The sequence below is a fragment of the Oxyura jamaicensis genome, chromosome 4 (genome assembly GCF_011077185.1).
Source record: "Oxyura jamaicensis isolate SHBP4307 breed ruddy duck chromosome 4, BPBGC_Ojam_1.0, whole genome shotgun sequence".
In the NCBI taxonomy this organism is placed as follows: Eukaryota; Metazoa; Chordata; class Aves; order Anseriformes; family Anatidae; genus Oxyura; species Oxyura jamaicensis.
Window position 1 is genome coordinate 68,108,451 of NC_048896.1, and position 12,353 is coordinate 68,120,803.

General features: G+C 44.4%; 1 protein-coding gene across 1 annotated transcript in view; it reads left to right on the plus strand.

The window, feature by feature from the left end:
* The first annotated feature begins 8,344 nt into the window (after positions 1-8,344).
* KDR (kinase insert domain receptor) overlaps positions 8,345-12,353 on the plus strand; it is a 28,102-nt gene continuing 24,093 nt past the window's right edge. Inside the window, exons 1-5 of the mRNA XM_035325848.1 lie at positions 8,345-8,515; positions 9,319-9,409; positions 9,856-10,052; positions 11,147-11,271; positions 11,598-11,766. Coding sequence (XP_035181739.1) covers positions 8,464-8,515; positions 9,319-9,409; positions 9,856-10,052; positions 11,147-11,271; positions 11,598-11,766 — 634 coding nt within the window. The 5' untranslated portion in view covers positions 8,345-8,463. The remainder of the gene's footprint in view (positions 8,516-9,318; positions 9,410-9,855; positions 10,053-11,146; positions 11,272-11,597; positions 11,767-12,353) is intronic.

Sequence of the window (12,353 nt, forward strand, 5' to 3'; positions counted from 1 at the left end):
TTTGCTAACTGGATAATATTATACATCAGTAGGCATGTTATTATCCTAGAGTATTTTGACATCCACACCTCGGGTTTGCCTGATATGTTTTTGCACCAGTTCAATCAAAATATTTTCACAGGTTCATATGAAAAAAAAATACCTAGTGACTGAAATGATGACAAGAGGATAGAAAATCCACAGTCAAACTCTGTGAATAAAGTAAGTAGCATTATGAATAAGTTAGAGGGAAGGGAATGAGCAGACAGAGAGCATTATTTAACATGGCGAATGCTCATAAATCTGTGATTGTTAGAGAGAAAATCATTTTTCCCTGACTCCAGTTGCTATGTTTGCTGGTAAAAAAGAAAAAATAATAATTGTGATTTTTAAGAATTCAGAATGTCTTAAATACTACACTTGGATTCTCACCCTTTATAAAACAAATCTTCCAGTACTTCTAAGTCATCTGCAATAAAATAAGTCTTGTTGGCAGGTGCCGGTGACCCTGAGCTCAATGTCTTCCTTCCTTGAACTGCTCGGTTACCTTTTTCTTGGCACACAGCAGTCAGCAGATGTCAAAGACTAAGAAGGCGTTTGGTGCCAATGCTTCAGTGCTGGCAGATTATTTCTTGCAATAACGTCTCTAATTTCGGGCTTATGGAGAATTCCTGCTGACTTTTGTCCCATGGCATTTCATGGACAAAAACCCAAAAATGGATAATCTGAAGTCCATGAAAATCCTACAAAGTTTCCCCTCTATGCAGTTGCTTGCAGCTGTACTTTCTGAGTGGCGGTAGCTGTGGCTTCAGGAGAAAGTTCTCCCTACCAGTTTAAACTTGTAGATTTGCCATCTCTGCCCACTTTTGCACCTGTGTAGCTCACACTCTCTGTGTCTGCCTGTAATTCTTGGACTCACAATTCCCCATCTCACCTCTTCTCCATTGTCCAACATGACTCTGCTAGTCTCAGGTGGAAATATGACTATCAAAGCACAACCTCTGCAGAGAAAGCAGAATATCCCCAGAGGACAGTCTGGCAGCTCACCATCACGTGGCCTCCTCTGTATCACTCTTCCTGGTCTGCAGTGCTTTGTATCCAGGGCTCGCCTGGAAAATATGATCCTGATGTTGGGAAGGAACCAAGCTGGGTGCTCTCCCAGCCTGCTCCCTGGGCTGCAGGATGGGTCTCTAGGAAACCTCCAGTCCCTCCCAAGGGTCTGGGCTTTCCTTAGAGCTTCCTTGGCCTTGTCAGCCTTCATAAGCAACCTCTGAGCCTGGCCAGGAGGACAGGAGTGTCAGATCTTCCTCATTGCTTGCTATTGGTGCTTCAGGGAAGGGTCTCAGCTGAAAGGATGTGGGTGGTAATGCACTTCTTGCAAGCACTGAATCGGCAATTTGGTTAAATTAGATCATTTCAAAGTGCTTATCAAATATGTTAACGATGTTAGTAAATGGTATATATACACATACATATAGTAGACTACATCTAATATCTCCTTTTGACCTTCATGACAATGTCCTGAATTTTGTGCACTTCTGTTGGGCATCCCTCTCAAAAATAAAATAAAATAAAATAAAATAAATAAAATAAAATTGTTTTTCAACCTTTTCTTGGCTGGTAGGTAAGACAAACTCATTGTACAGCAATTGTTTGCTCACTTCCTTTCCTGTTCATGCTTTTCTTCTGGGAGCTATGTGGCCACACATTAGCTGCTAAATGTTCAAGGGGATTTGTTTCACTCCAGCCACTGTAGAAAGTAGTGAAACCATAATATGGCATTTGCTATGATGTCTCTGCTTGGATGAGAGGTGTGAGAAAATAGTCAGAAGTTTTTAAAAAAGAAAAGTGTAATCAAGCAATCTTTCAACTTGTTCACAATGGCAAATATATATATAAAAAAACAAGCTTTGGGATTAAGGTTTCTGGCTTTGGTGTGAAGGGCCTGGTTGTGAGAAGTGAGGTAGTCTGCTTTCCCAGACTGAAAAAAGTTGATTTTCAGCCCTGTAAATAGGGAATTTTGATCAGCAAATAAATAGATATTCTCCCTGAAATTAAGCTCTGTTGCTTTTCCAAACCTGATTAATTTGCTTCCTTGAAGGGGAGTCTGAACAGAAGCAGAACATGTTACTAGTGGATCAGTCCATTACTTTGGGACGAATAATGTCTGATACCTGATAGTATTGGCTATGAAGTTAAATGACAAAAAATATTAACAGGCAGATAGAAAACTAGTTGTGATGAACATTTATACTTTGTAAGAAAAAGACTTTCATGACATGGATGTTAAAAATCAGCTTATGCATTACAACTTTAAAGTGATTCATTCCATTTTATGTATCAGCTGTGAAAATAAATTTTAACTGTAGTATACCTGAAATAAGGCTTCCTCGGTGCTGGGATAAAAAATAATTATTTGGAGGGACTGTGACAGCCAAGTGTGCTGGTACCCCCAAAAAGTCTTTAGAAGGGTGGTAGAGTGATGGAGATGGCTCCTGTGTTTGTAGCAACCCTTGCTGTGCCTTTTTCAGCATCTTGGAGTTCCTTATGTTCATACGTCCCTGCATTGTAGGGCCCCTACCTTTTTTCCCATAACAGCTATGCCTCTTCTGGCTGAGAAAAACTATTCAGTTATCTTCCAGTTCTGCTGGCTGTGAAAATGTTTGCAAAGAAAGTTAATTACCTGGAAGAAAGCAGTTTGGACATTTCCCCAAATACTGCATAAATGGACTGGCAAGTATTGGTTGAGAAAGAAGTCATGCGCTATTGACACGGGTACCATATGCTGCCATTTGGGAAAATTGTTTTATATCATTTCAGACCATTACTGCTTGTACTTTGCCAACTACTGACATGTTTCAGAAGTCCCCATCAACTTCTGCCCTGAGGAACTCGTGCCTTTTTGCTATCCCAGGAGTTCCTACTTGGAACTAGGGTTGTGTGAATAATTGCTTGGACGTTATTTTTTCAGGCAGTTTAGTTGCTGAACGCACACACACAATGACAACAAAACCACTCACTCCAAGATAGATACCTTCCAAAAAACAAACAAACAAACAAAAACAAAAAAAAAAAGAAGCAGAACAGGTATCAGCTCAGACTGATTATGCTGGTTTTCCCTGCTGAAAGAAAAAACTGAAATGTTTTTGTAAGTTGGTTGAAATGATAAACTTGACCCAATAAATTGATTCATTTTGGGCTGTTTTATTAAAGACCCTAAAACCACAAATTGTATTCCTAACAGTCATGAATATGTGGGACTTGAATAAACCTGAGAAGACTACCTAATCCCTACTTCTGCTGTAAAACAGAATTACATTTCACCTTTGACAGAGACCTGTCAGACCCGATCTTAAACACTTCAGCTGATGCCAGTCCCAGGCTCTCCAGACAGCCTTATTTAGTTCTTAGTTGCCATAGAAATTAGAAGATGTTCCACATTATCTGAGATAAACATCCCATCCAGAAAATTAGACTGATCATTGGTGGCTATAATTGATCAGGAACCTCCAGCCTTTCCACACTGGAAGGCTGTTACCATACTCTTCTGTCCATTTGCACCAGGTGACCTCCAGAGGTCCCTTCCAACCTAAACCAATCTTTTTCAAGATTGAGCAGGCTTAGTTCTTCCAGCTTTTCCTTATAGACTGGGTTTTCTTTATTTCTGACAATGCTTTGCTCTCCCTTCAGTTACCTCCAGTTTGCCTAGTTCTCTCCAAAAATGTGATGCCTGCAGGTGTAAAAATGGAGATATTTCCTCAGCCTCTTCAGTTTCAAATACTTATCTCCAGGATTTACACACACAATTGATGGCATCACACAGTGATGACTTCACCTCCCTTCCACTGAAGCCCTTTCTGCTGTAGTGCTACCTGGTCAGCTCTTCCACATTTTGCATTTACCCACTTGCTTACTCCTTTCTAAATGCATTTGACACTCAAAAGCAGCCTAGTGTCTTTCAGGTGCCTTTAGCAAAATTTGTCTTACTCATTTGGGACTATTTTTGATCTGTGTCAAAATGATTTTAAGTTCTAATCCTGTCCTAGGAAATACTGGCACTTTTTGCTAGTTGGTATGATTTGTGATTTTTAGGGTGGTTTTCTATGGAAATGGGACTTACCTAATCATGTTTTTTGTCTGTGTATTTATTTCTTCTATCTACTTGACTCATAATTTTTAATACTTCTGCCAGTTTCAAGCAAATGTGACAGCGGTGAAGTATCTCTAAGATATTAAGCCAATTTAAAAGGAAGTTGGATGTAGGAGAGACATCTTAGTAGAGCCCTCAGCAGGGAAAGGCTGCAGACTGATAAAATCCATAGTAGACACTGAGGCACCCCTACAGCAGACAGGTGCTACAGACTCCCCAGCCTTCAGTTGGAGATTGTTCCTTGTGAGGAACATGGGACTGAAACTCACCAGGAGCTAGGGTGGATGGCTGCTATTCCTAATGCAATCATTTGTTGTACGAATATGTTGAGCAGGCTGGCTCCCGGTGAGGTATGCTCATAATCTTTACTTCATAACAAACCAGTAACATATTCTGGCAGGCAGTTTTGCAAGCAGCTGGATCTCCACTTCTGAGCAAATTTCGTTGTGGGAGGCCTGTGTATGAATCTGTAGCCTGTCCCTGTCACCAGCTGCCCACCCATTAGCCTGGCTGACCGTGTGCAGACACTGAGCTACCTGATTGCCTTCCCTCTGCTTCCTGCTCACAGAGTGATGCTTTGAGCTGCTTCCTGCTGCAAGAAGAGGAGGGAAAGAGAGACTTTCAGGGACTTCAGCCAAATAAAAAAGTAAAGGCATTTGTCTCTTCCCCACAAAGCTATACATTGCTGGGCTTGATGGGAAAACCATGCTGGAAGGGAAAAAATGAGCAGTGCCTTGAATAGGCCTGGGCAAATGATGGGCTGATGCCCTGGCGTGAGCAGTTATCACTGCCCAGAACAGAGATTTAGGACATGATGGGGGTGAACAAGTGAGCACTGAAAGTGCTCCACTGAAAATGGAGTTTTTCAAAGGTGTGTCCCTAAAATCCCACGTGTCTCCAACCATAATTAGGTGCCTGGGAGTGGGGACACACATCCAAGGCATGTCAGACTGATCTGGGCCTTGACAGCTATGAACCTGCTCCTCCAGTTTGGTTGCCATCAGCATCCAGCTGAGCCAGAACCAAGCTGCTCTGGGGATGTCCACACATGCAGAACCCACGCCTTCTGTTCACAGCTGGACATAGCCAAATACAAGCAATATACTTGCAGATTCCAGTAAAGGTGTCAACATTTTTGGCAGACACTGAAAATAAGCAAAATGGTCATTCAAATCTCTACCTTTGGGCAACTCTGTGTGAAAATGAGTGACTTTATGCTTTCTCATTCCTACTTCCCTACCTGTTCTTACCTCTATTATTCCACCTCTGACTGGAATTACAGATTTTGCCCTTTGAATATTGCTTTTGTGTTCAAATTTGCAAACCAACAGGTTTTCTATACATGGTATGCTATGGTTGAACCTGCAGTGTAGACAGAAGTGAAGGTAGTGTTGATGCTAAGCTGATTGCACATTAATACAATCATGTACAAACTGTGTTAAATCAGCTCAAATTCTCCTTGAAGCCAGTCTCAGAGTTTCATCGTTTCCCCTGAGGACTCTCAAGGCTGCTACCCAAAGCCACACCTTTTTATTAGGTGCTTGGGATGCTTGAGCTCCAGCTGTGGGTTGTGACCAGAAGCTGGTTGCCACTGGATGTGTTCTGCATGGGACCTTGTAGCTTTGTAGCTTGCACAGCTGCCATCCCTGATGTCTCTTCCAGCTTGAACTCAGCAGACATCTCCTGTGGTCTATGTTTTTTTTTTTTTTTTTTTTTTTTTTTTGCTTTGTTTTGTTTTGTTTTGTTTTGTTTTGTTTTTTGTTTTTGTTTTGTTTTGTTTTGTTTTTATCTTTTGTGAGTATGATGGTGTTTTCCTCAGGGGGTGGAAGAAGGTTTACATGGGAAGGACATGTCGCCACAGCCAGACGACATCTCTCTGAAGGGTAAATTTGCTTCCTTCATCTTCATGCAGTGAATATGTGTGTGTTTGCTCTCAGCTGCTGCTACAACCTCTAGCAGAAAAGAAAATGGGGATGATATCAAAGGTGCTATCCACTTTTTTTGTCTGAATGAAGGGATTTCCCTGAGCAGCTGCACACCTAAGGCAGCGAGGGACCACTGGCAGACTCATTCAGCCCCATGAGCAAGGCAGCACGTAGCTGGTGTTTCCAGCACTGGCCCTTATCTCCCCTAGGGTTGTTATTTGAATAATTAAGCAAACAAAAGGTGGCCGTGGTTGTCCTTGCCGGGATCCTCGGCTGGGCGGCCCGGGAGGTGCTGATGGAGCCGGCGAGCCTGGGGGAGTCGTGACAGGTCGGGGAGGAGAGGGAAGGGGGCTGTCCCATTCCTCTGCAGCTTTTCTTTATGTCTTGTTGTCAGTGGGCTTGTGGAGACCAGAGAAGCGGATGTATAAACAACAATTTTGCCCAAGGCAAGATGTTGTGCCCCCTCCTGTTGCACCGGCCATTTCCCCGCATGGGAGCTAAGGCAGAAAAATGCTGCAGGGAAGGAGGAACATAACCCAGGGGATGAAAACATGCTGGTTTGTTGCAAACCTCTGGCCCGAGGCACAGAGATTGGTTTCAGGAGTGGAGGGGCTTTGAGAGACGTGGTGGAAGCAGGGAGTTGATCTGACAAGACACGTGAGGCATGGGGTCTGATTGCTCCCCATCTGTTGGATGCCAGCTCTGCTGCAAATCTGCACATCTGGTCCACGCAATAACGTGGATATATTTGGCTTCTCTCACTAGCTCCCCATGGTCCAGCACTGACAGTCTCTGGTGAAAGCTGGGCTATGTGGGATACTCTGCAAGTCTGAAGGAAGGCACAGAGGCTGAATGGAGCGGATAGGTTAAAGGCTGGATAAGAAAGCTGCTATCACTCAAATCACTGGCATTTTGGTTTTGTAACCTGTGCTCCTTTTCCCCTCAGCCTCACAGACATCTGTTGTCTAATACCCTGTAGTCATCATGGTAGCAGTGTCTTTAGATGAGGCTTTCATCTGAACTTCAGGTGACTGTCTTCTGTGTTCAGGTCAATTTTTCTCTCAGATGTTTCCCATGGCATCTTCCTGTGACAACCCACTTGAGGAAGCCATGTCAAAGCTCAAAATATAAGACTCAGTGTAGCAAAGCACATATCATACCACATACTCTGTGTCAGTAAAGTCACTCGGCATCTTCTGAGCTCTCACACCTCCCATCTGCAGTGATTCTGGGCCACAGCTTTTACTTGACCTTACCATGGGACTAGTCCCACCAACACCAAGCATGCAAGTAATTTGGTTCAGATGAAAAGCCCTACACCTTTAGAACTACTCCCCAGAGCAAAGTTATTCTTGTTCTTAGATATTTACAGGCTTGGTGCCTCATTTGAGTATCTGGAGTGTAAAGAACTTATCTTCTCATTTGTTTACTGGTGTCACAAGCATCCCTGGTACTACAGGGACACCAATTCACACAGTCAAGCCCCAGTGCCTGTAGCATTATTCTAGTTAACAAGATTACACTGGCAGCAAAGTACTAAAGGATTGTGTCCCGTTGAGGAAGCACAGTGTAAAGACCTGGGATTTCAATGGGGTCACTCAGGGAAGCAAAATCTCTGTGTGCTTTTGAGCTGGGCACTTCCCCACATTCCCAACTCATAAGCTGCTGACGTTGGCCGTTCGGTTAGGTGTGTGCTATGACCTGCCTGGGGCTTGTGTGTTTTGAGGGGTCGTTCCTTCTCTGAGCTGTGCAGTCGTGCTGGAAACTCAATTTTTCATCACCTCTTTGTGTCCCTTTGGGTACTATGAATTCTTACAACCCACGTACACATAAACCTGACGCGCAGCCCAGTCTCAGCAAGGGTCAGCTCAGAGTGCCCCAACTCATTTCAAAATGTCACTGACATGACCTGTGTGATGGAGGGCTGCCTGTTTTCTGGTGTAAGAGCTCATAGCAATATATATATAGGAATATATTTTGTTTGCATGGTGCCGACTTGCTACTTCTTGAACCTCCTGAGCCTTCTTTGGCTTTTCATGGATTTCATGGGATCTCTGGAAAAAAAAAAAAAAAAAGAAATGTGGCTTCTGCAAGCCGCAGGGATTTCATTTCCAAGGAACCTATACTCATCCTCTGGCTTGTGCACGGGGGGGCTTTGCTTGGAGGGACCCCAGCCTCAGCTGGGGGCACAGAGTGGGTCGGGGCTTTGCTGGTGGATAGGCGGGGCTTAATTTTGGCCGGGCGTGGTTTATCGAGAGTGGGCGGGGCGTGCGGGATGAGCCCGCCCCCGGGGGCAAGAGGGGCGGCACGGCGCGGCGGGGTCCCGCATCCCGGTGCGGTGCAGCTCGGTGCAGCTCGGCTCGGCACGGCTCGGCACGGCACGGCTCGGCTCGGCTCGGCTCGGCCGGGATGGAGCTGGGGACGGCGCTGGTGCTGGCGGTGCTGCTGTGCACGGCTCCCGGTAAGCCATCGGAGCCGGGGGGGGAGGTCCCGGGAAGGAGCCGTGTTCAGCCCCGCAACCTGCCGGGGATGCCGGCGGCTGCGGCGCGGGGATGTGCGGGGCGAGGGGAGGAGGCTGCCGGCTCGGCATCGCCTCCTCGCCACCCATCGTGGCCCGCCGAGGGTTGGGGGTCCCTCCCCGTGCTGCCCACAGGTGATGCTCGGGCTGGGGGTGGAGGAGGGGGGCAGCCCGGTGGGGGCAGCGCCTCTGGGCCAGGGGGTTTTGCTTCGGAGGCAAGGGGGGGCAGCGGGTTCGGGGTGAAGGAAAGCACCCCTGGGTGCGTGGAAGCTTCAGTTCCTGGCAAAATGCATTAAAAAACAAAGGTTTCTTAACGGAATTCATTGATCGGTGGCCTCAAAGAGTGTAAGTGTGCTCGATTTATTATAAGAAAATCTGGTAATCCCTTTCCCCAGGGAGTGAGATCATCAGATGTAGGTTCACTTTATTTCAATGTCCCACATCCTCTCGTTAGACCTTGAAGTTCGCAACGCAAGAAAACAGGAACTCCACCCTGGCCGGCTGAATTGTCGTGCTCTGCAGCTAGCTCCTGACCATCTGCCTGGGCTTCCTGTTATGACAGAGTTTCTGAACTTTCTGGGATGTGTGAAAAGTCATTATTTACCCTTCCCTGTTAAGTAGGTGATGGGAAAGTGTCTGCTTAAAGCATACTGCCTAAAAACTTGTATATGATGCTGTTCTGGTTGAGTTAGCATTTGCTTTTGTCATTGCATTGATCTGAGGTTTTTCTATACCTGTTTTTGCAGGTTTGTTTATTGCTCTGGATCAGCCAAGTCTCAGCATCCAAAAAGATGTCCTCACCATAACAGCAAATGATACTCTAAACATTACTTGCAGGTAAGGACAAATCTGTCCAGTGTCATTTTGGTAGGGTGATTTACGTAGTGAGCTTTTGTACGAAATTGGAGGTGATTCTGTCTCTCCCCCATCATTGCTCCTGATCTGCCCCCCTCCCTTACTGCCCCTCATGTAGCTTTCCCCTGGCAGATTTTTGTAGTACGGCATATAAAATGCTTCAGAGAAGGCTTAGCATGACACAGGAGGGATCTGAGTGCTGTGTGACTTAGATTCATCACAACTTTGTTCTCAGGTAGCTTCCTTACAGGTATTTACAATAGGTCCACTGAGGTGAATTTATCCTGCATGGTCAGATGCTCCATGGGATGGGATGCAGGCAGTTCTTCTCCAGAGACCATAAGAGATAGCAGGGCTGAGGTTCACAGCTTGGCATTGGTACCGATGCTCGTGATGTGCTCACGCTCCCCTAACGTTTGCTTTTCCAGCGGCCAGAGAGCTCTGTACTGGTCCTGGCCAAACAACCAGAGCAGTGCCGAGAAGCGTATCTCTGTGACGAACTGCAGTGACGGCCCCTACTGCAAGACTCTTACCCTCCTCAGAGTCATTGGCAATGACACGGGGGACTACAGGTGCCTTTACAGGGACAACCAGGCAGCCACAACCATTTACGTCTATGTTCAAGGTAAGTGCTTACGCAGTTCTCACATGGCTCTTCCCCTAGCCTCACAAGAAAAAAAAGGGTATTGAATATCTCAAAACACTTTTGACATTATCATTTCCTAATCCTTGAATTTCCAATCCTATGAAACTGTTGCTTTTCCTATTTTTGTGTTGAGCAATTACATGCCAGCATGCTACTTATCAAGAGAAAATTCTGTGTACCTGTAATTTTAAATTGACCCCCCATATACAGTGCTTGGTCTGCATTCTCTTCCATCCAGAACTTAACATACACATATCTGCTGTACTCTGTCCTCATGAAGCTGAGCTATCACTGACCTCAGCAGGAGTTTCATATGAGAGGGATTATGTAGATTGTATTTTCAGTAAAACAGATCCCTTTACAGCTTTCACTACCTGATACTGTTAAAGAAAAAAAAAACACACATAAGCTTCCATGCATGCACTGTCTGTAGCAGTAAGATCTATCTAGGTTTCAAATGCCAAGTTTTCACACTCTGGCTGATAGGAATACTGTTGTGTGTACCAGACAGAGCAAAGCCTTCTCTTTAAGAAGGCACATTCAGACACTGAGACATCTACCTGGTTCCCATTGTCTGGTCCACCCTGTCTCATTTTTCTTGTAACTTACCATTTTTAAAAATAGGATGCAATTACATGCACAGGTTAGCTTGTTTTATAAGCTTACGAACTTACATTTTTTTGACCGACTTTGAAAAGGATGCTACCATCAGGGGAGCCAGTGTAGCATGTCACTGCTTTTAACTGGTATTTCCTGTAATACTTACGCAAGAAAAGTCACAGTAGGGTAAATCAGATTTGTGTCGGCACAAAGACTGCGGTGGCAGGAAGCTATTCTCCAAAGTGTGTACTGCTGCTGATAAATGTTTTGAAAATAATGGTATTGTGAATCTGGGGGGCTGTCAAAATACATCCTCCCTTTTTAGTCTCATCATTTCAGTGTTTTACCAAATAAAAAAAAAGAATAAAACTGATTTGAGAATAAATAAATAGGGAAAGAAAAAAAATTGGAGGAAGTTTCCTTCCTGACTGCAGGACAAATAATATTCATTTACCAATTGAATATTCTTCTAGATTACAGATCTCCATTTGTGACTTCAGTTAGCGATCAGCTTGGCATTGTATACATCACCAAGAATAAAACTGTGGTCGTACCATGCCTGGGAACCGTATCAAATCTCAATGTCTCTCTACACGCGGTAAGGAAAAAGCCCATTATTATTTTAAGAGTTAGTTGAAATGACTGTGACATAAATACATTGCTTGAAGTATAAACGTGTTTCTTGAAAACTGCTTTTCCTCCTTGGGAGTTTTGCAGCCTGTGGTTAGAAGGTGAGTGCTGTAACCTTACTCATCCATGGTCCTGTGCTCTGAGAGTGGAGTGGTTGCCTGCAAAAGGAGGATTGCCTGAGCTAAGATGTTAAAACAGGGATCCTGCCGTTATGGGGAATGTTGCGCTTGAAAATTGTTTGATGGTTGTTTGATGTTGCTATCTAACTGTGTATTTTATCACTATTTCAAACAGAAATATCCAGAAAAGATATTTGTTCCTGATGGTAAATCGATTTCGTGGGATAATAAAAAAGGCTTCACTATACCCAGTCATCTGATCAACTACGCGGGCATGGTCTTCTGTGAAGCCAAAATAGACAATGAAAGCTACCAGTCTGTGATATACATAGTTGCAGTTGTAGGTAAGCCAATGCTTTTTTCTCTATAGCCAACCTTATCTTGCTTGCTACAACACGCTGAACCAATTACATTTGGTTGGACTGTAGGTTATTCAATACTGACAATGCAGCTAATGCAAAATGGATGTTGTAATATATATTACTTTTCTGTTAAATGCAGTGTATTGTGTTCTTTCTAGTTCATCACTGGGACGAGTGCTTCTATTTTTAGTTTAACATAAGTTGACAGGGATTTTTTTTTTCCCAACAATGCAAGCCTTTTTTCCTAAAATCACTCCCTTCCCTACTTTATTTGCTTGTTCAGGATCCAAGACATTATTGAAGGGAGCTAGAGGCAGGCATCCATCAGCAGCAGATGGAAAGGAGTTTCTGTGAGAGCGTACCAAGGGAATGGGGGATCTGAAGGTCACACTAGGAATTAGGTTGTCTTGTGTGCCTTCAGACCTGTGTCCTCACCCTGAAGGGAATTTGTGCTTTACTGTTATATTTTGTCAACGGTTCATCAAAACCCAGAAATTCCACCTCCTGAGCTGCAGTGCCATGATGGGGAGTGGGGTTTCATCTAGGCTGGGAGAGACCTCCAAGATCAC